This window comes from Copadichromis virginalis, linkage group LG7 (genome assembly GCF_057382275.1).
Source record: "Copadichromis virginalis isolate Kocher_CV1m ecotype Utaka linkage group LG7, C_Virginalis_male_GT1.1, whole genome shotgun sequence".
Lineage (NCBI taxonomy): Eukaryota > Metazoa > Chordata > Actinopteri > Cichliformes > Cichlidae > Copadichromis > Copadichromis virginalis.
The window spans coordinates 16563663-16587069 of NC_140624.1; the positions used below are offsets into that span (position 1 = coordinate 16563663).

Sequence of the window (23407 nt, forward strand, 5' to 3'; positions counted from 1 at the left end):
TGTGCCATGAAAGGAACTGTGCGGCCACTGAGACAATTTTTATGTGTTTGTCATATATCTGGAAAATGTTTTTGTCTCCACAAGGTCTGAAGAAGGAATGCTTGTTGGGTGGTGGGGGGTGCAAAGTGTATCACTTACACACAGAGCAAGAGAGAGATGGGCAGAGAAAGAGAGTCGCATGGCTGTAATACAGGTTCTTTGTATTTACTCGCAGGTGAAAAGGGAAGATATGCATGTGTTGGACGAATACTTATCCATCAGCTGGTGGTGGAGTAATGCAGGGTGGAACGGTGGCGCGGGCTAGTCTGACAGGGGAAAAAAAGTTGGAGAATCTTGTGGAAAAGGAGATTCTCATGGAAAACCCATGAAAAAAAAGCGACAGAGGAGAAGAAGAAAAACAAATGCCGAGCACTTCTAAAGATGAGAGAAGAGACGGAGAGGTAGAGGTTTGAAAGAAGAAGGAGAGGGAGATTGAGGGGCAAAGTGGGAGAACAGCAGAAAGAGAGAAAGGGAAGGAGAGGGAGGTGAAGAGAGCTTAATAGGGAGGGAGAAAGGAGGTGTGATAGTGGGTGGGAGAGGAGGAGACAGTCTGGTGGATGGGCAAAAAGACAAAGGAAGAGAAGAGTGAAAGGGATCTGTCAGAGGGCTGCTTAGGGATGAAGAAACTAACAGATGCATAGAGATAAGGCCGCCAAGGTCTCCAGAGAGGGATACAAGAGTGCAATATGGAGTAACAGAATGGTTTAGTGAGAGGTAAAAAGGAGGAGATAAGAGAGGGGGAGAACGAGATTAAGGAAAAATTCAGAGTGATAGACTGGCGGAGAAGAGGGAGGAGAGAAGAGCTGGATGAGAGAGAGGAGGGAGGCCGTCTTGTAGAGCGCATACAGCACGCGTGGAGCTGGTGTTGGAGCGAACGAGAGACAGAGAGAGGAAGGGAGGGAGGGTGGGAGGAGAGAGGGAAACAGAGGGAGGGGGTGAGGTATTTAAACGCCGGAGCAGGACAGCACAGGCGAAGCTCTGAACTCCCCGAGAGTGGAGGTAGGACAGGGAGAGGAAAAAGAAGAGCAGTTTTCCTGACGACCAAGCCCACACACTCAGACACAGAAATACTGCACATACAAGCACACACAAGACGTGCACACTCTCACCCACACACTTTTGGACTTTCGACTCATCTCTGGACTCCAAACCTGTCCTCTGGAGCTCTACCCGCGCCTCCCTTGCTCCCAGCCATCACTCTCCTTGCCACTTCACCCACCTTCACTCCCTCAGCCCCTCGCGTGGTGTGAGGGCAGATGGCCATGGCGCGGGCCTCTCTTGGGGGTGCTTTAGGCTGTGCCCTGCTTGCCCTCGTCCTGGGGAGCAGCAACATGGATTTCGGGGCTCCCCCTGCAAGCTTCTACCCCCGTTTCAACCCCTTCTTCTTCCTGTGCACCCACCACGGTGAGCTGGAGGGAGCCGGGATAGCAGAAGGTGGGGGAGAGGTGCTTCTCACCCTCCAAATTACAGGCAACCCCACCACCTACACCCCTGGACAGGAGTATCAAGGTGAGCACACCCCCTAAGGTGTCCACTTTTTTAAAAAATTCTGCATGGAAAAGAGAATGGGATGTGTTTGTTTCAGCAATGTTGATGTCAATAAGGAATCAGTAAAATAGAAATGCTTTGAATTGATAAAATTGTGTATTTTAAAAAAAATCTCTTTTTGATGATTCATTTCTACAAAAATGCAATATGCATAATATGCACTTTGCAGTAAGACATACAACGAACTTATCGAACAAGAATTTTGCACACTGCGGGTGCAGTTAATTCCTTTTCGTGCAGGTGTTTCGTGCGGCTGTTGCGTGTGCACATGGGAGTTAACAGGTTCTGTGAGGTGGCTGTTGTTGGAAACCAGCATTTATGTAACTGTAATAAATAGTGATGCTGAGTGGGACTCCTCTGATCCCAATGCTCCATGTGTAGGTGGCTTCTCCACAGGACTAACGGCGAGATCCCTCCAACTGAATGAGAGTGAGAGAGAGTGTGAAGGCTGCGAGTGCGAATGGACAAAACGGAGCACCACAGAAAGAGATGCTCTGACTGATAGGGAGAAAAGATTAGGAAATCAGTGAATCGTGCTTCGACTAGAAGAGGAGACAGATACTTGTGTCCCCTTTCCCACACTGTTGTGCCGGCACCTGGTCCTGGAAAGCAGATCCCCTCTGACCTCCCCAAACTCTGCTCGTTCGCTCTCGCCTTACTTAACACTGGGGACGGTGACCCTAACAGGCCACCACAGACCGACTAAGGTTACATTCCCACGCAGCTATCATCTTAACAGAGAATTGATGTATGCACATTTTAATGTGTCCACCATATACGGTTTCCTAAATATACATGCATTGCGTGCACTTTGCTGATGTATTTGATTTAATTTAATACATTATTGTTGACGACGGAATCCAGTTATCTTAACTCTCAATTCAGAGTTTGTGTAACTGTATGAAGAAAGGAAAAAAAGGGCAGGAAAACAGATCAGGAAAGGATGAAGCAGTATTATTCTATGTCGGAAAAATAACAGCCCGGATCAGCCCTTCAGTCAAGCACCTTTAACTGGGGCCGGGCTTGTAGGGAGAGTGGGTGGGGAGAGATTTGAATAACTAGCTGGTGGATGGGAGGGAAAGCGCGCACAGAGAGGTTTAGATAATTAGCATTAGAAATGTGGTGGACTGGGAGGAGGGAGGGATTTAAATAGGGCCAAGACTGGGATCGGATGGAGTAGGGGGAGATTTAAATGACGATGAGAGGATTGAGCCGATAAGATACCAGCAGCAGGGCTTGCACAGAAAAATGACAGGGTTCCAAGCTGCTCACTTTTTTTCTCCCCCCCCCCCCCCCCCCCCCCCCGCCTCTGTCCCATGTTTTGGCACATGGCAGCAGGTCATTGTTACATTTCCAGGGTTTTGACTGAGTTTGCTTGGGGATGGAAGGGAAAAATGGCAAGCGAGCAAGTGAAATGCTGCTGGCTGTGTGCATAGTTGTGCAATCGTGAGCAATCCCAGTCTCGTCTCTTTTCCACCTCTCTCATCTTTTCAAACCTTGATGGTTACAGCCAGCCTTGCATGTTCTTACCACAGCCATTGCCAGGCTCATCGTGGTAGGAATTGAGTGGATTTTGAGGGGCTACACATACACAGCAGTGAGACTGAGGACGGGCATCTGTCTGCATGCCCTGCTAAATGTGGAGTGATAGAAAAAGACAAAAAAATGACATCCTCTCGTTATATGATAGAGCAGGCAAAGTGTTTTCTGGGAATAAGCTTGTGTATTTAAGTGGTTTATATTTTTCCCCTGTTTTTCTGTGCTTTTTGAACGTTAGTTTTGGATTAGATTTTGGTTTAATCTTCTAAAGCAATGTGTGATATAACTATTGAACGAAATGGGGGTGGAAAGTATTCGAGGTTCTGGCTGTATGCTTGTTGAAGAAGCTGTAGAAAAGAAAACTGAAGAAAGACTGTGAAGGAGAAGAGGTAGAGGTTAGTGGATGGAGGTAAAGTTACAGAAAAGGAAAGAGATAGATGATCTTTTATAAAAGAGACAGGAGGTGAGTGTTTCAGAAATCTAACTCAGCGTTTGGCGCAGAGCAAGAGGAAGATTCAGTGTGGCCGCACAGTAATTGAGTTTCCAACCTGACCTCACTGCCTCTTGCTTCTCTGTTGCTTTTGAGTGATAAGACCATGTGTGGGCAGTGTACTTTTGAATGTGTAGACAAGATTACGGTGTTTAGCTATCAGAATGAAATGACCAAGAGAGGCTGAGAAATGTTTGAGAGGGTGGGTGTACTGGCAGGGTCATTGTGGACAAAACAGAAATACAGCACTGTTGGGACTTTCTGAACTGCTTGGAAACAAAAGGGGAGAAATGAAAAGGTCTGTTGAGATTTGTTTGCTCACATTCAGACTCTAGGGTCGCTTCTTATTCCAGACAAATGGAAGCCAAGTGTGCACATACTGCCTACGTAGAGCCTTATCTTTTAATAAAGAGACAGAAGCAAAAAAGAAAAAAAAAGTGAGGTCACACTGGGATTTAAGGCTGTCCTCTAAATAACCAAATGACCCTTTTGAACTACTCTTGATACACTCGGGAAGCAGCTCTCTTTATTTCAATGATGTTAAAACATTTTTTTCATTTGCCGCCTGGCCTCTTTTAACACTGCTCTGGGAGTCAGCGACGGTCTCTATACAGCAACCACATGTTTATAAGAAGCAACATCAGAATACAAAACCCAGAGCACGGTTTCTAAACACAGTTAATCAGAGAAAGCTGTTTTGCATTTCTGTCATTTCTCGTCACCCTGCTGTGGAAATCTTGCGTGTTCGTCTTCACAGATGAACAATAACATTAAGAAAACACGGTGACACAGCAGAGAGAAGAAAAGGAACAGGCAGATTTGATCTAAACAGAGCATTAGATTTAAATCCGGAACTGAAGGGACATCATTTCACCGGATCGTGGAGCGTTTGGGTCTTCATTAGAAAGCACAGATTGGCGAGGGGACAGAAGGGCTGTGTGGTGTCCTCTGAAAGTCAGCAGAGAACAGCCAGACAAATGGAGGTATATAGGTAGAAATGGGGCCAGTGAGATTGATTGGGGTCTTTTTCATGTCAAGGTGTTTGCACCAATTTGTTTGTGTTAATGGCCGTACACTCTTGGAAAAAAACCCCACAGTCATGTTTATCGTACCACGACTTTTCGTATGGACATCTGCGTTTTGTTTGTGCCACTTGAAAGTGTGAGTGAGTTGTCTAGAGCTTGCTTTTATATGCACAGTTCTTGATATCATTGTGAAGCACTGAGCCACTCACGCAACCATGCAGGTTCCAAACAGCCCATACAATGGTCTTTTTCAGTGTCGCTCAGGAGGAGGAAGGGGCAAAACAAGACGGCTGCTTAGAAAAGGAGTTGTCAGTAGATGCTGAAACAGCCTTTCCTAATCTGTCTATGGTTTAGTCCGTGGACCTTTTCCATGTGCAAATGATTGAAAAAGCCAGAGAAACAATCAACATTTCAAGGAGATTTGGACGTTGCCACTAAATGACATTCTTAGTGGGAGTTTGGCGATAAATTCATCCTCACAAAATGCCATCAGCTCATGCCACGATAACCTATGAGATTAGGCTTAGTGAATTGCTCTGTCCGCTCTCCTGTCAGTCGCCAGAAACAGCTCATTGTGCCTCGCAAAGTGAAAGAGGCCATTATCTATCTGCAAAGTTGATTACTCGTCATGGTTGGGGGAGTTTTTCTGCAAGTGTGCTGTTGACTGATGTCTGTAGAACAACATGTTGAATTGAAGGTCACAAGAACAAGGCCCCAGAAGGGTTGTAGAAAAGCAAATATTATCTTGCCTACATCACATTATGCTAGTAAACCCCCAGAAAGATGTCTTGCAAACATAGGGCCCATCTTTAGACTATCCAAACAGGCACGCGCCGGCTTCAGATTGAATGGCCAAATGACATCAATCTGCTGTGACTATGGCAGCCGCTTGGATGTCATCAGCACCTTCTGCAGTACTTAACCTCTGAGGACTGTTAAGTGTCTGCTTTCTGACCTCTGACCACTTCTTGTCAGTGCTGCATTGTTTAGAGTTCTGTTCCTGGGAAGATTAGATTAGAACATTTTTTTTTCTGTCCACCTTACATTTCTGTTCCCCTTACATGTAATATTTTGTATGTGTCACTTCACAAGACTAAGAAAACTTGAAGAAACCTTGGTCAGCAAACCATTTAAAGACTGTCCTAGATTTTATGCAGTTTTGGGAACAGCGTAAACGTGAGCAAGACTGGGGAAAGAAGTGAGGGGCGAGGGGCTAATGGTTTAATAGGGCTCTCTTGTGAGCAAAAAGCAACATGCGGACAGCACAAGCACTTTCAAGTGGTCCAAACCCGTGCATTCATTAGCTTCCCGGCCCTTCAGCCTCTCTGCCTCCTGCTGCTGTGTTTGAATAGGTCACTTCAGTGGGTAGAGAGAAGTGTGTCAAGTGTATTACTGTTTGTATGGGCTTTTTTGGGTGTGTTTGGGTGTTCTGTCTTTGTGGACACTGAATGATGAACCATTTAAAAACCATTGTGCTTTCTGAGTTATGCCAGTTTCCTTTATATCAAGGAGCAGATGGGCGAGAAATGAGAATGGATATTCATTGGGAATCTTCCCTTTGTCACACATGCACGCCTGGCTGTGTGCACAGCACTCAGCTCTTGGTGGGTGATCCATCATGACATAGAGACAGGTCAGATGTTCCGCTGGCTAAACACAAATGTCCTGATCAGCGGGCTATTACAATTCTCTGTGGCGGTGTTACAAAATGACATCGCAACATAAGTTAGTATTTTCCTGCTGTCATGGGCTAAATTGCTATGCCAATATATTTCCTTATTAATGTTCTTAAGCTATTATAACATACTGTACAAACGCATGACATTGCAGAAATAATAATAAACTTGCAGCGACAAACACACTTCTCTGTTGCCGCCTTTGTTTTCTTTTTTCTCATAAAGAGTCAATGAAAGGCTGCAGCAGAGAAATTCAAGCCGTGATAGTTGAGATGGCGCAGATGCCACCTATAAGCTACATTTCTGGAAAATTGATTTACTGCATCAGAGCACAGAAAATCTCCTTAGATAGCAGTTACATTGTTAGCCGTTGCCTGGCTGGTGCCAGAATGATGCCAGCGTGGTGCCAGGTGTGGTAGAAAAACTAAAATTGAAGGCAGTGAGTGGATCCCTGCCAGGCAGAGGTGCGCGCCTGTGCCAGTCTTATCTGGCCAAGCGGCACAGAACTGCTACATCTTTTATTTTCAATTTCCTCAACGGATTCATTTTCCAGCCAAAACAAGAAAGCTCCTAACAAGCACATGTGAGTTGTGTTTTCATTAACTTTCACAAGTGGGCAGATGAGTGGCTGTAAGGATTTTCAGGATGCTAGAGTGCATGTTTGTCTGTTGGGAGGCAGAGGGGGGGCTGATTTGGAGTGTCTGTATGTTGATAATACGAGATGTGATGTGCAGAAACTAGACTCCCGTTGTCCTAACGTGTCCTCAAATAGTGCATTTCCCATGTGTCTGTTTCTGAAGTGTGTGGGTTTCTGTTTTAGAAAGCACAAATACCAGCATGTTCCACTCCTGGCACACATTTTGCAGCCAACGTAAACCACATCAATTATAGTGACATTATGAGCTTTTCCACCTTTGATGCACTTTAGCAGCATTCTTGGTGGTGACTTTCTCAGGATTTAGCAGTAAACAAAGCTAATGGAAGCCACAGTGTGGGAAGACAATGACTGTACTTTGTGAACACGATTGCTATTTGCTTAAAAACGCATTCAGGCATGTCTAATTTGTCATTATTCTTAATGTAAGAATTAGGACAAAGGAAAAGAAAAAAGTACAAAAGACATTTTGCAGCAGAGCAGCTTCATTTTTAAAACTGCGTAAAATAGCGTCCCTCTTTCTCTATTTGCACAAAAAGTTTATTTATCCATGTTACTTGTAAACTTGATTTCTTATGTTTGCTTTGACACAAAGCGTGTCGCTTCAGCTCACAATTCTCTGCATGTGTTTGCTCTGATTTCATCTGGAAGTTTTTGGTGTCTTATGTATATAAGTCATTGTTGATTCTTTTAAAATGCTGGCATACTAGTCCTTTTCGGATATGCTGTCTTCTTTATTTTTCCTAGTTCATGTGGAGTAGAAAAGTTTGTGCACTGAGTAACATGCCAATTTTAGTTCCATAGATCTGTTTAGCAAGAGGGTTTGTGGGTTCTGACAGCACAGAGGAAGAATCAAACATGTTCAATGTTTGATTCTTAAGCAGTAAATAAAGAGCAAAATGTCTTCCAAGCATCCAAGCCACCCAAACTAGCATGCTAGACCTACATCTAAGATTTAAAGCGGATGCTCCAGCACCTTCAGTTGATAAACCTGTAGCTCTGATAGGCTGGTTACTGTCAAATTAGGGTTTTTTTTTTTTTATGTCTTGGAGATATTTACTCAGTAATAAGACAAGAGTGACATCCCACAGCCTCCTAACAACTTCAACACATCCTTTCTTTCATCTCATCCCTGTGTTCATGGTGCAGATGTGAGGAAAGTTAGATACTTAAGAAACTAGCTAGCTCCACAGAAGAGGAACAAGCATAAATGGAGTACAGTTTTTTTTCTTTTTCTTTTTTTTTATTAAATGTCATGTAATTTTCGAGCAGCTCTAAATATCACCAGACACACAAACTTTCTGGGCAACGTTTTTGCCAGCTAAATCAGCAGCTGTTGTACTTTCCGGGGAGATGAAAATGTGACAGTGTCAGAAATGGAGAAAGATGTAAGACAGGAGTGGAGAGATGGGAGAGAGCTTGCTTTCAGAAGTAACTGCTCAACACGTGAAATTTGATAAAGAGGAAATGTGAAGCTTCTATTTAATGTCCTCATTCATTTTCGAGGTTTTAAGTCGGATATTGGATGTGTACAGCACACGTTACTGAAGTTGTGTTCTTCCATTTTGTGAAACATCACAAACTGAAGTATAATAATTTTGTGTTATTCAAAGAAAATACCAGGCAGTTTATTGCCGGATATTCAGGTTAGTTTGCAACAGTGTTTCAGGTTTACTGTGATTCAGTATGGTTACATCAAAGGTAGCAATTATTATTATATATAATATTTAATGGGATGATGTTTATTAGTTTCACTCACCTAATTTACCTTTTATACAAACATTATACGGTCAAGGGTTTGGAAATCAGCCTTTAATCCACAAAAAAACAGTGAATATTAGAGTAGCAGGTCAGCTGATGACAGCCTGTGCACAAAGAGAAATCTACAGTAACTCACAATGCAAGTTATTATGTGACTTATTTTTATGTACTCTTTTCCCTGCACTGCTACACCCAATATGGGGGTTCTCCGATATACCAAATCCCACTTTATCCCCTGTCTACACCCATTTTGGGTACAAGTCCCATTTTGGAAACCATGCTCAAGGAATGGAAAACTACCTTTGCAAAAACACAGAACTTTGAACAATAAGTAAAGGAAAGAAATCTGGTAACATGTAGAGAGAATGTCAAAGTCTGATGAATTCATAAAAACTCTGAAGTGCGTTGGGGATTTTTGAATATAAATTTAAATCATTTTTAAAATTATTCAAGTGAGAGACTTGGGTTTTTGGGGGGGGTTTTTGCAGAAAGGGTTTCCAGCATACCCCTGCTGAGGAGAAAATTAAAGTCTTTTATTTCCATCGAGCACCTATTGTATACTGTGGAGAAAAAAAACATGGAGAAAACTTTCAGCGCAACTGTTTCAGCTGAACGTCAACCAGTCAAACTGATTGACTGAAATTCCGTTCTGCCTTTAGTGGCATTGGTATTGGATGACAAAACATTTTACCCTCTTTGTATGTTTTATTTCTATTTATTCTCATTTAACTTCTTGCACAACTTCTTTGTGCAGAATGTTTTTTATTCACAGTTGTTGTTCATTTTTTAACACAAATGCCATTTGCTTTCACATGTTGTCGTCGAATGCAATTATCTCGTGTCTTAGAAGTGAAGTTCAATTGCGTAAATACTTCCTGGGGCAGCTGCATGTATCAGTTTCTATGATAAAGTATAATGAGAAACAGAGCGTCAACTCAAATAGCCAAAATACTCGAAACCCTGAGGGAGGGAGAGTATCAACCGCATTGTATTTACTGCTCAAGTTGTTTTAATAGAAAACATGAGTGACACACCCTTCTGCAGTCTATTCAAATTATTTGTATTATTTTATAATTGCACACTCCAGTTTTCCCTTTTCCTCTGCCTCTTTGATGTTCACTTTCAACTAACATGTGGTTGTAAATATATTTACAAAGTTATTTCCTTCTCAAGTCTCAGATAACAGGGCTACACGTGGCATTAAGAGTTCTCTGTGTCTATTCAAACTCCCCCTTACCACTTTGCCTCACAACAGTGTTGGTGATTCTCATCAAGGGGTACAAAGTGGCTCAAAACTGGATGAGAAAAGTGATGAATCCTTCTGTTGTTCTCTTGGGATCCTTTACCAACTGCTCTCAGTTTTGCCAATGGCCTCTTCCTTTAAGAGAAAGGAGGCTGCTGATGGAGCACTGTGCACCTCCGCCTCTTTCTTCTACTTCTCTTTTTGCTCTAGACCCTCCTCCTGGCAGCTTCATTGAGAAAACTGTAATCCCTGCTTGGGGGGCAGTGTGTCGTCTGTGCTGATAGCATTCAGAGGGACTTGTAGCGCTCCAATGGGCCCACTACAGAGGAGGCGGCTTGGTGCAACTGGCTGGGTGCTGGGCACACGCCGTGTGGCACAGGCGGATTAGTCCCAGCCCTGGCCCCTTCCCCCCCACCCATTCAGCATCAGCCTCCTTCAAACGACTATCCCACTCTGCCCAGAAAAACACAGCAGGCTGGCAGAAACAGATTACAGATCGGCACATCGAAAAGCACATATTCCGTCCTTGAAAATGCTTCCCATTTCCCCGCTGTTCCCAAATATGCAACCTCAAACCTCCAGCCTCCATTACGCCATGTGTGAGTTCTGACTCAGGAAAATTGAAACTTCCTCAGAGCTTTTTCCTGTGGACCCCAACAACAAACATCTATTTTTGCTTTTGGTGGTTCATCAGCTACATTTCTGAAATCCAAGATCACTTTTAGTCATTACTTACTCAAGAAGTCTTAAGAAAAGAATGTCTTTAAAATCTGTCCAAGTAGATAAGAAGCCTGTAAAACATGGAATATCAATGAGCCAGTGACATATTTTTTTCAAAAGATAAAACAAGGTCTCTTTTTGCCAAGGAATACCCAGTTGAGCTGTGTCGTACACCCCTGTGGATCAGGTGTTTGATTGTATCTTGCCTGTCAGGGAGAACCGGGAACTGAAATCAAGAATGATAGAGGTCTAAACTAAAGATTAAGTGAGACCTCACCTTCCAGACTTGCTGCACTCGAGGGAGACTGACAATATCCAATAAAAAGACACAGTTTCTCTCACCCTTGTATTTTTCATTTAAAAAAATAAATAAAGTGAAAGTGTGAACTCGCGGTAAACACAACTTTAGCATTCCCGAAGCCACAGCTCCTTCTCGAGATTACATTTATTTTTTTACATCGTATGTGTTCACTCAGTGGAATAATCATAATAGGTTTAACTTAAATAACGTGTTAGTTAGAATAAATCCCAGGGAAATACTTGTTTTCCTGACTCTCATTCAGTGGATCGTAGCTAGCTGGGGGTGATTTGGAGCCACAGGGAAAGAAGACATGACTCAGAAATGTGGCATAGTGTTTTTTATTTGGAGGGCCCAAAAATCAGACCAGCTGATCTCAGTGTCAGTCCACATGAGCTGGTAGTTCAGGTAATACTTTTGTATGCAAAATTCATGTAGAGCATTTTATCTAAGCTGTTTTAAGCTGCTTGAACTTGCTGTGTATCTGCAAGCCACTTTGCAGCCCACCCCTAGCAGAGCTCCTTCCTTCGTGCTGTATCTGACTTAAAAAGTGTCATTTTAATCATTCATTAGTGTTTATTAGTCCATGATCCTGTGTTCTGTTCTCGGTGTCTCTACTGCTCTCCAGCTTTCCGTGTGGAAGGGCAGGGAGGTCCAGAAACAGAGCCATACTGTCACTTTTAAATTACCGCAGACTGGAATATTAGACTTGTTTTCATAATACCGTATTTAACCGAAATACTTATGGTTGCAAACACACCAGATACCTATTGCACCAGCTTAGCACATTCCACTTTGTCTGAACACAGACATCGCATTTGTCAATGACTCAACACATTAGCTTATTTGCACGTCACTGTCACATGCAGAGCGATAGTAATTGAGTGATCCCTGTTATCAAGTGAAAGCAGAGGTCTGAGGTGGAAGTTAAGACAGAAAAGAGGTGGGGATGAGAAAGGGGAGATGGTGAGAGTATGAAAGCATTAATTTTCAGCAATAAGTGCATTCTTAGCAAGCTGTGCTGGTGTGATTAAGACTGGATGTCACAGGAAGCACTCCCCATTGATCCGCTGCCAGTAGAGACCATCTAGTCTTTCATTATGGCAACCAGCTTGTTAATTAGAAATCAATCATCCCCTCTGCTCTATGCAAGCCCCTTCCCCACCAGCGTGCCACTCTCCTTCCACCAAGCATTCATACCCAAAAGCTACAGAGGCGTGTCAGACTTTGACTGATGTCAGTACTTTTTCACTTAGCTGGCCATAATTTGTAACTTTCACGCCAAGAAAGAGCAGGGAGCTGAGAGCAAAATAGCGTGGCACTTCCTTTCCAGCTGCCAGGAAGTCTTTGAGTTCTTGAAAGACTTTGACAATTGGAATTCATATTCGCCAGATGAATAACAGCTATCATGTTGTCTTTTGGCTGTGTGCACTTGTATATTTTCAGGAAGAGACCTGTAGGTTCAGAGGACACTTTTTGATGACTGTCATTATAAATCTAACTGTTTTGATCCATAAAAAAAATCACGGATAAGCCGACGTGTTGACGAAGCATATGGTTATGTAATGTACTGCTGTTCTGAATAAAAGAAGCATAATCTACAAAATAACTCACAGTTAAAAAATAAACACGATCTCCCAAGTATATACATAGAACAAGTGTTATTAATAGAGGAAAATGTTGTGTAAGCAGAAAGGCGTAGGAAAAGTGGGTGTGGAAAAGACGCTAAGATGTAGTGACAGAGCTGGGATGAAAAGTGAACCTCTGTGAAATGACAGTTCCATTATTCATATTAGCGCTATTAAATCTGTGATAGTAGGAATATGGTCGGGACTGCTGTTAGCCGAGAATACACTAAGCATGTGTGTGAGTTACTCCTGTGTGCACATATCGGAGCACAGATGTATACATACTGTTTTTGAGCTCCTGTGTGCACATGCATCCAGTAGTAGTACAGTAGCAGTAGTAGCAGAACAGCTGTGTTTTCAGAAAGCCATGTCCAGATGTTCCTGGGCAGTAGGCATTAAAAGCTAGGTTAGTGTATTACAGGCACAGGTAGGAAAAAAAGAGCCATTGTAGACGAATTCTGTGCATCAGATTAAAAACATAAAAATACATAATTTTTTATCCTGGCCTTGGTTAATAAAATATCCCATTGTTACTTTCCATCACTCTGTGTCAAGAGCTTTCCCTAGAAGACATAACTGTATTGTGTAAAAACTCTGAGTTTTAAAAGCCATGAATTTTGCATGGACAGAGAGCTGACCTGCTTTTTGGAAGTCATAACAGCTGAAGTTCAACATGAAGTGGGCACATTGTGGTTTTTTTCTGTTGATGAGGCTCAAACTGTTCAAAAGTCCACGTTCATAGCCTGATTAAAAACTGCAGTTTGATGTGTCAGCCCATGAGGATGGCTAAGACGAGGGCAGGTGCACCTGGTGTTACTTATTCTCTTTCATCTCATAAGCCCTAGTGAGTCTGGAATATGTAATGTTGGAAATATGAGGATGTAAATTCAGGGAAACACTAAACAGCAGGATTTTATTTAAAAAGTTTTTTTTTCACAAACAATATGAAAATATTCACTTTTTAGGCTATTTCATCTCAGTTGGAAATAATTCAATATAAGCAGTGTGATTTCATTTTAATAAAACATGACGGCTCCAAGACACTGGCATTTATAAGGTTTTGTCTATTTGTCTCCTTGAAAGTGAAGTGAAGTCTGTGTTGTGTGTCTCCAACAGCACACTATCTCTCAAATAAAACTTTTCACTACCTGACTCTTTGCGTACATCCCAAAAGGTTGATTCTGTTCATCTGGATGTAGCGTTTTCTTCAGTCTCAGCCGACTACAGGTTTCAACAACCTTATAAACAGTACATTTGTACAATGACTGAAACCAGCCCACTGAAGGAACAATGGGCTGTGAGGTCAGTTCCTTGATCATTAATATGCAAATTCTCATGACCATTGATCAACAACCACTGATCAAAGACCACTGATCAAAGACCACTGATCAAAGACCACTGATCAATGGCCATGAGTACCATTCACAGAGAGTTGGGGAATGGCTGCAATCACAGCATTGTAAGATTGCAAAATATGTTCCCATTAGGCCCCCTCCTCGATTCAGAGATGGTCTTTCCCTTTTCACGTAAATGGCCTCCTTGACTCCTCGCTCAAACCAGCGTTCCTCCCTGTCCAGGATGTGTACATCCTCATCCTTGAAAGAGTGTCCACTGGCCTGTAGGTGTAAATAGACTGCAGAGTCCTGGCCTGACGAGGTGGCTCTTCTGTGTTGTGCCATCCACTTTGCCAGAGGTTGTTTGGTTTCCCCGATGTATAAATCAGACACGATCCTTGGGGTGGACTAATTTTTGGCGCAACGTGTTTTGGGGTTTAGAAGCCACATAGACTCTGTGTTTAGAAAAAATGTGTCTCAACTGTTCCAATAGTCCTGACACATACATTGTTTATAGCGCTATCTGTACTGAACCCAGGAAATTATTACCCAGGAAAGTATTTTTTTTCTTTCTCTTCATTTGTAATTGATTCCACTTAATGATGAAGATTGAGATACTGATTTCCAAATCTAAGCATCTTCACACCAAAGAGTGCAAAACACACATACATTACAAATTCTGTTGTCTTACTTTGGATTTACCACCTTGTCACTTATATTGATGCATTGATGCAAGACAGAAGTGTTTTGGATATGCAGGCCTGTAGGAAATTTTAGAGCCTTTGAAATGCTTTAACTTTCATTTGATGTGAGGTTTGGTGTTTGGTGTTTCAACCATTGGTTGGTTGATTGACTGGACAGAGTACAAAGTTTGTGCTTCATAATTTTTACTTTTTTTTCCTGGCATGTCAAAAAAAGTTGTAGTTTGGTAGGCCAAACAAAACAGATAAATGTTTCAGTCATTAGTTTTAGTCTCTGTCATTTTAAATGCCCATCTAAATCCCTGCTCTACGTTGGGCTAAAGTCTCAAGGCCTTGCTTTGACAGATGCCTTCCTGGCACAGATGACTCAGTTGTGAAACAGTTTAGTTTACACTCCTTGTGGGAGATAAACCAGTTGTGGAAATGTGATAAACAACTTTTAACCCTTGTGTGGTGTTCATATCTTTATTACTCAGCCAGTGTTCATTGGTCTGGTGGACCCGCTAGAGTTTTGGCTTTCCAAATTAACACTATCAAACAATTTTATGTTAAATTACTCAACAGATGTTTACTTCATCCCAATTACAAACCATATGAACAGCAAACATGGTTAATTTTTTCCCTTTACCTTTGTTAGATCACATTTATGAATTAATGTGCTTCTCTTTTTTCTTTTTTTTCTTTTTTATAAAATGTTATAAAAAGCCCCTCTCTCTTCCAAAATCAATTGGATGGCCCTCGCCATCTTTTGCCATCTTGTTCAGTTGTGATAAAGAACCACACTGGCAAAGTCTTATTTATAATATTTATGCCCCTAATTTGCCAGTGTGGGACAGGGTATGAGAAAATAAAATTTGGATCCCTCAAGAAAGAGGGTAAAATGTGTGAGGTGTAAGAGCAGACGGTGTTGATAGTTGAATTTTCAACAATGTTGCAACTTTGTGGGGGAGCAGGAGGGGAAGAAAACACTATCAGCAGCACCAGAAAGGAGGAAGACAGAGTGTGGGAACACAGGACCTACACTTTCAACACTTTTATTAGACCTGGGTCCAGTGGACCCGAACACCTTGTATGTAATGTAAATGTGTGGGGGGAGGTACAGTATGAGGCCATTGAAAATTTGTTCGGATTTATGTTCTTCACAGAAAATAAGCCAAAGCCAATGAATTTCAGGTTGAAAAAATAATTAATTGTTTAATTTTTCTTTTGAAAAAAACTGAAAACGGGTCTCACAGACCCGAACACCATACAAGGGTTAAACAAAGCAACCTGGTGTCCCTGACTGGGACATCAAAACTGTCATTGACGTTATGCCTAACAGTTCACAGCTTGGCCCTCATTGTCTCCTTCCTTTTTTCCTATAGGGTAGCTCCCAGTGGAGCAGGTGAGATGGAAAGGGAGTTATGCAACAGTGCTGTGCATGTCCAGTGTCTGGATTTGGTCTGTGTTTTTGTCTGTGGTTACTATTTGTTTGTATGTTGCTGTGAAAGCAGATTACTGTACGATCAGGTGTCTTTTTGATGAGTTTAGAGTCAAGTTTGGATTATATTACAGTACAGATTTGTCAGTGTGTGTTGTGTGTCTCAGCAATATGCAAGAAGTTGTGGTTTGGGTTTTACCCAACTTTTCAGGCTAACTCAGCTTTTAATGTTTTCCTGCATTCCTTGGATTTTCTCTCTGGAAGGCATATGCAGTCGCAGCTTCCCTCTGTAACATTTTACCAACATTAATGTGATTATATTTTGTCAGTTTCATGATTAGCATTTTGATCACCTTGGCTTTTCATGTCACGTTTGCATGTTCAGGATGGCTTTGACAAGTGACGGAAGACGCTTTGCTTGTCAGGCCTGGATAGCTGAAGCTTTTTTCTGTCTACAGAACACATGGTGTTGATCATAAGGACAGCTCACTCTCCAGTCCTGGCAGCCACCACGCTACAGAGGGAAAGAATCATGGTGTTCTTGAACCCGATTACAATATAACCCTTTATAGCAACCACCAATTATGCATCTGACGCTGAACAACATTCCCTTCATGGCGAATGTTTTGGATTTTGTTTTAGCAGTTATATTTATATAACACTTGCCTGCTGCTTTAGGTTACAGTTGTATTAGGCTATTTCTTGCATTTTTTTCCCCTTGTACATACAATCACTTTCTTATCTCATGCTTCTCATCATATGAAAATTTCTTAACAAGATGAAGACCAGGTAACAGAAGTGCAACCTATCAAAACCAATTATGAGTCTCAAAGCAGAGCTGGGTAATGATACGGGATCTGCGTGCAGTTTGAGGCCTCTGTACAATGAAATAATGAATAATGTTAAAAGCTCAGAGAGATGATGTGCTATCAAAGCTAATCTCAGGTAAAGAGAACAGCCTTTGCGTTGTCTAAGCTATGAAGTCTCTTCTGTCATGACTTATTTTGCCTCGCTGATTGGTGGACATGCCTTCCCACTGGGGTTGTGTATTCCTTCTAAGTCCAGTGTAAGCATTTTAGCACCACGAATAAAAAGGACATAAAACACTTACAGATGGTGGAAGTGGTACTTAACAAAGGAAAAGCCCCTAAAGTAGAAACATAAATATTACAATGTGAAAACCTTCGATTATTGTAAAATAATTTACCAAGGATCCTTTTGGTGGATCCCGTACACACCTGCTCATGTTTTCACAGTGAACATTGTATGCATTGTATGAGAGCTGCACAATGAAGTGTGATTGTGAGGCAGATTATGTGTGAGGAACAGGATGCTTGTGACAGAACTGCCTCTTCGCTCCTGTTTTTTCTCCACGGCTGTTGCAGGGGTGAAGCCAAGTTAGGCGGGCAGTAAAGGCTTCAGCTCCCCTCTTTGGTAAACAGAGTAGAACCTCAATAGAAGAAACTGGATCGAGAACAGAAATTGGCTGTTATCTCTGGCAGTGATCATGAAAGGACACGTATCCTGCTCCCAAGAGGAAAAACTGCTTTCTCTGAGCCTTTTTGCAGAAAAGGTTATACATGTTGTAGTTAAGCAGACCTGTAGAAGCTCTGTGGCTGATAGGTCGTCTGTGATCTAGTGTTTCACAGCAGCAGATGGTGGTGCCAGCAGGCCAGGGTGGTGCCAGAAGGTTACGCAATGGAATGATGCCTCTAAAACCTGACTCGAACGCCACATGACACATATATGTGCAGAAACACACTTCCCACACAATCTTCTGAAGCTGTAAGGAGAGACTTAGACTTGGGTAATTCAGATGGCCACGAACACGCTGTCCATTTAAAGCTCCAATCTTTGCTTTCTTCATTGTCATTGGTAACAGCAACCTATCCTTCATGGTGTCACGGTCAGGTGACTGACAGTTTGAACCATTTCAGGAAGCTCAGAGTGAAGTGGCACCCCGACACTGGCATGGCCATGGAAACAGATGGAACTATAGCTTCCCTGTGATCTGGCCTCCATTTCCTGGTCCTCTCTGGGGCACGTGTGTGTCTGCCAGTGGGATATGGGTCAGATGGTCGGCTATCTTTATCCAGATCGTTGCCAGGAAAACCTCCATCCATTTGGAAACAAAAAGGGCATCCTCCTGGGATGGAGGGAATTTCATTGATAATATATTCTCTTGCACTGTCTGTACTCTGATGTCTTGCTAAAATGACTTTTTCAGACTCTTGCTTCTTTAAGCTGTACTTTCAGCCCCTGGCATAAAAGGGAGCAGCTGTATCAGATTTTGTCAGAACCTCCTTCTAAAGTCATTTCTTTCCATTTTAGGTATTTTCAATAGGTTTATTTGAGACTTGTGCAAGTGAAGTGAAATTGGGTGAGGCTAAAGACTGGTGGGTGTGTCTGTACACAAAGAGCAGAAAGGAGCTGTTCAGGCCATGCCAACCACATAGCCACTTCAATGCAAACACACTTGTCCGTGATGTAAGTCAGGTCTTCTTTGAGACCTCCAGGACTTCCTGTCCAGCTCTAGTTTAATCCCTTCCCATACTTTTTTTTCTTTATTTCTAAGAATGAGCTCATGCCACATGTTGCCAAGTACAGTACCGATTATGCTTTGCTGCACCATAAGGAGACATTACCATGGCTTTTAAAATGCCACTGGGTGCTATTTTTCTGGACCCTGTTGTAATTGCTGACCCAGCATACAGTGATCCGTTCACATTAGTTTGGAATTTCCAACATGAGCATTTGGTTTGTGTTTGACAGCTTAATACACCCATTTTTTTTTCTCAAGGAATTGGCCAAACCTTCTATCATTCATGGCTCTCCTCTCACTGTTTGTACTATATATAGGGGGAAAAAACCAGGTTCTTTGTCTAGCACCGTTACAGTCATGTCTAAAGGCAATAGCACACCTCTGGGACTAGTGTAAAACCATACTGTAGTATCTTGTAAAATGTAAATACCTATTCACTGTCTTCTTCCAGTGCCTTGTTGTTCCCGCGTTGAGAATGCTTTTATAGGATTCAGGAGAGCGTAATGCACTCAGGCGATATGATAATGCAGCCCTGTTGTTCTTGGTTAGCAGCTGGCTACAAGAACTCATCGAGAATCCTAGGTGAAAAATTAATCATACAAATTCAAACCAAGATTTGCTCAGACAGAACAAGTAGTGTAGTGTTTAGCACATGCATACATTTAAATGAAAAGTAGGCTTTTCTTTTATTTACTCGCAGTTTTTCGTGAACATATTTTTGCAGAGTAGACTGTCACAGAAGATTAGTTTAACATTACCAGTTAGTCATCATTCTCTCTCTCTGTGTGTGTGTGTGTGTGTGTGTGTGTGTGTGTGTGTGTGTGTGTGTGTGTGTGTGTGTGTGTGTGTGTGTGTGTGTGTGTGTGCCTACTTGATCTCTGAGAGACTTGTCAGCAAAGGATGTGTATTTTGTTGCGTTGTGTGGTGCTCTGATACTTCGTGCCCTAACATTACTCCTGGTGGATTCCAGGAAGTGAAGAAAGCCCTGGGCCCATCAATAGTTGAGCGGTAGCACGGTTGTGTGTGTCTATAATGAGGCATACCACATCGCACCATCAATATTACATACTGGCTTAGGGCCAAGAGATGTGCTCTGTGGTGTGTTCCAGTATAAAATATGAGAATCTGTATGTGGGTATGAGTGCTATGCATACAGTGTAATGAGGATTTTGCAAGATCTAAGTCAAGAGCACTTGCAGGCATGACACTTGGACCTAGCGTGTGCCTCTTGAAATTTGAAACATGAAGGTTCACCAACGTATGCAGGCCTTGTTAATGTTTAGTAGCTCATTTGTCTGTAGAAACCTTCTTCTTCTTTCCTAAACACAACAAGAATCACATAACCAAAATTTAATTAAGAACAGAAGCACTAAAAAACAAGTAGCGGCCGGCCCACATGCTGTAAAATACCAACTTGTTGTAAAGCATTAAATAGCAAAGGTTTAGCAAAAGAAAACATTAAGGCAGGGTTTTCCTGTATCCTGCACGGGATTGAGCGAGGACATGCACACAGCAGAAACTGCTCAGACACATGCTAAAGCATGCTAAAGATCTACTGACCTATCCCCATTTACTAAGCTAGCAGTCAAAATTGATACAGCAACTACAGAGTTAACACACACGTATTGTTCTTTTTTTTAAGTGTGCACTTGACATGTAAACCAAAGATTAGTCCTTACTACAGGAAAAAGCCTAAAGTTCAATATAGAAGTTTGCATGAACAGCACTAGCCTGACACTTGGTTTGTTCATATGTGAGGAAACAATGCACATGGAAAAATACATACCCAAAAACACAGAACCTGCCTACGTGTTGAATGAGACTGTTGGTATTAATTTCACCTCTTTTGCCCGCCTCATGGCTTCTCATCCCCCTCGGCCAAGTGAACATTGCTCAGAAATGAAGTATGGACAAGAATGTTAAGGCTACCATCAAAGGCCTCCCTTTAGATCTGTGTGCGTGTCTGTGTGTGTGCTCGTGAGTGAAGCAGCCCCACAGGTGATTGGATCTGATCTGATCTGATCTGATTGGCTCAGCTGTCTGATGCATTCCACAGGCGAGTGAGAGAAGGTTGTTAGAGGCCTTTCTAAATAATTTAGATCCTGGATTTGTATTGATCAGGTAGTGCTGCTCTCCACGGGCCACTCCAGTACCCCTTCTTTCTCCATCCTTCTTCACCCCTGTTCTTGTTTTTCCTCCTCTCCACTCTTTCTCCCCCACCCCATGCTCTACATCAAACAGAGGTACACTGCTGCGAGGGAGCAGAAAATGCATGAGAAAGGAGTTGATGGGGAAAGTGCAGGGAAGAGGATTTTTCTTTTACAGCGATTCCTCAATGGGAGTGAAGCTGTAGGAAAGGTGTAAAGCGCGGCTAAAGAGAGAAACGGCACAATGAAGGCAGGGGGAAAAAAAGTCTTTTGTTTGCTGTATTTGTGCAGCACATGTAAAGTTGTCTGTGGAGAGTAATGGAGTGTGCGTAACCTTGGTGATGCAGGTCAATGGAAGTGCAGAAATGAGCGTTTTGTGCGTACTGAGCCTGGTCCAACTTAGTCCATTAAACTCAGTCATTACTCCATTAAATACTGCTTCATGCCATGGCCTTGGATCAATACTGCATAATGTAAAGACTGATAACATGTCTTAACCACACAGTGGAACGGATTTGTTGAATGGGTAATGTATTCGTGGAGGGATAGAAAAATAGCACAAATGAGGAGGACATTTATGCATAGTATGAACATGATAACTGCTTTTTGCTTTCTTTCTTTCTGTTTTTTTAATAAGAAAGACCTTTTCTTTGCATTCTGCAGATAGGGATGTGTTAGAGGTGCACTGAGCAACATGGAGCGAATATGATAATGCTTCTGTTGCCAAGCAAAATATGTATCTTTCTCAAAATACAGCTTCGTGTACACGCTGTACATGCTGATAGAATTTGGCAGTGCTCAGAGCAGACAAGCAAAAGGAAATTACTTGTTGCTCACAGAGTGTTATTAGAGCCAGCTATTTTTTTTTTCTTTTTGTGGACAACCAAGCATTTCTAATATTAAATTTTAAAAAAAGCAATCGTCTATATTTTAAGTGTAAGGCTTTTTATATTGACCAGGAGGGACTGCAGACAGCTCTCCCTTTTGACTGGTTAATATTTGCGACCATGATAACATTTATTTCTGACATATAAAACAAACAAATCAGTATCTACACATACACATTCATGCAGATATGTGGTCAAGACAAATAAACAAAATCTCGATACCATGAAAAAACCACTCAGTCATCAAGTGTGAAATAGAAATAAAGCGTAACTGGTGTTTTTATATCTTGTTTACACTGTGCTGTAGAAGTTTGCAAAGTGGAGTGGATGACAGGGACTATAAAAAAATTACTCTTCCATACACAATTAATAATATGAACTGCTATGTAGGAAGTGTCAATAACGCAATCATTTTGAGCGCGTTCTCATCCCAGGGCATCACAGTCTTTCCATCAGATGCGGCTGGGGTTGCAGAGCTGTGCAGTCCGATGGCTTCAGCGGACGCTGAGACGTAATTTTCCTTCTTTATAGGGCGGTAAAATCCTCATTTGGAGGTTGGCGAATTGGCAGTGAATTAAATCACTGGAGACGGTGGTTTGTGTCTGGTTTGTGAGCTGTCTGTTTTGCACTTTGTTTTTTCCTCCACTCTCTAATTAGTTTTGTTTTCAGTCTATCGCTCTTTTTATTTTTTTAACTTTTGCTTTTACTCTCTGATTAGGTTTAGACAGCAAAAAGTATTTGGTTATGTTTAGGCACCAAGAGTTAGATAACAAGAACAACAAACCTTTTATTAAGTCCCAAATTACAAAACCATAGAGAAACAAACAGAAGTCCAAAAGTAATAATTGGGGCTGGGATTAGAGAGAGCCTCTGGAAAATATGTTACTTCAAAAAGGGACAAAAGGTAAGACACAACTGTGTATATACATGGAGGACTGAGACAGGTGGAGAGCGAGACACAGCTGAAAACAAATTGGGGGGGGGGGGGGGGGAAGACAGGAAGTGGAACTAACACAGGACATGAAGGATAACTAACCGTCAAAGTAAAACAGGAAGTAATCCAGAGACGAGACGCTACACACAGAGATAAGACTGACACTAGATCTTAATAACAGCCACAGAAACAGTAACAGAAAGATGAGACAGAAGGAACAGAGAAAGAAAAGCTGAGGCGACTAAAATAACTACAACGAATAAAAAACAGAACATGAACCAAAACACGCTGTCTACAGTAACAAGAACAAAGACTCACTGTATGCTGGAATAATAAAGAAATCAAAACAGGAAACAAAAACTCAAGTTAACGATAATTAAAAACCTCAAGCACTAGAAAAACAAACTAAATTTAAAAAAGTGTAAAGCGACTCAAAAAGCAGACCAAGGGGACCATGACAAAATACTTAGTTACCTGCATGGTTTGCTTTAAAATAGGCCTTTCATAACATTAACCCTTTCAACCCAAATTAGGCTCACTCATTACATTTAAATTGCGACAAGTTGAGAAACAGTGTGTCACAGAACTGGAACTAAAAGCCTATCTGTGAGGAGATGCCAGCAGCTGGAAAAAAAAGTGGAAGTCCTTGAAATGAGCTTTAGATCCTGTTACTTGAGTGGATGTTTCTCAGAGAAATCATCAGAGCAACATAAAAAAGTACAAAACCGACTGTTTTATACTGTAATGGAGCAGAGAGAAGTTGTATGTACAGTGTGTATACTATTAGTAAACCCTGTATATACTTCTTGTGGAGTGCTGG

At 41.9% G+C, this 23407-nt stretch overlaps 1 protein-coding gene across 4 annotated transcripts in view; it reads left to right on the forward strand.

Annotated features, from left to right (window-relative positions):
- The first annotated feature begins 1020 nt into the window (after window positions 1-1020).
- reln (reelin) overlaps window positions 1021-23407 on the forward strand; it is a 105696-nt gene continuing 83309 nt past the window's right edge. For all 4 annotated transcript variants that reach the window (XM_085462180.1, XM_085462181.1, XM_085462178.1 and 1 more), the window contains exon 1: window positions 1021-1548. In XM_085462180.1, coding sequence (XP_085318306.1) covers window positions 1296-1548 — 253 coding nt within the window. In that variant the 5' untranslated portion in view covers window positions 1021-1295. The remainder of the gene's footprint in view (window positions 1549-23407) is intronic.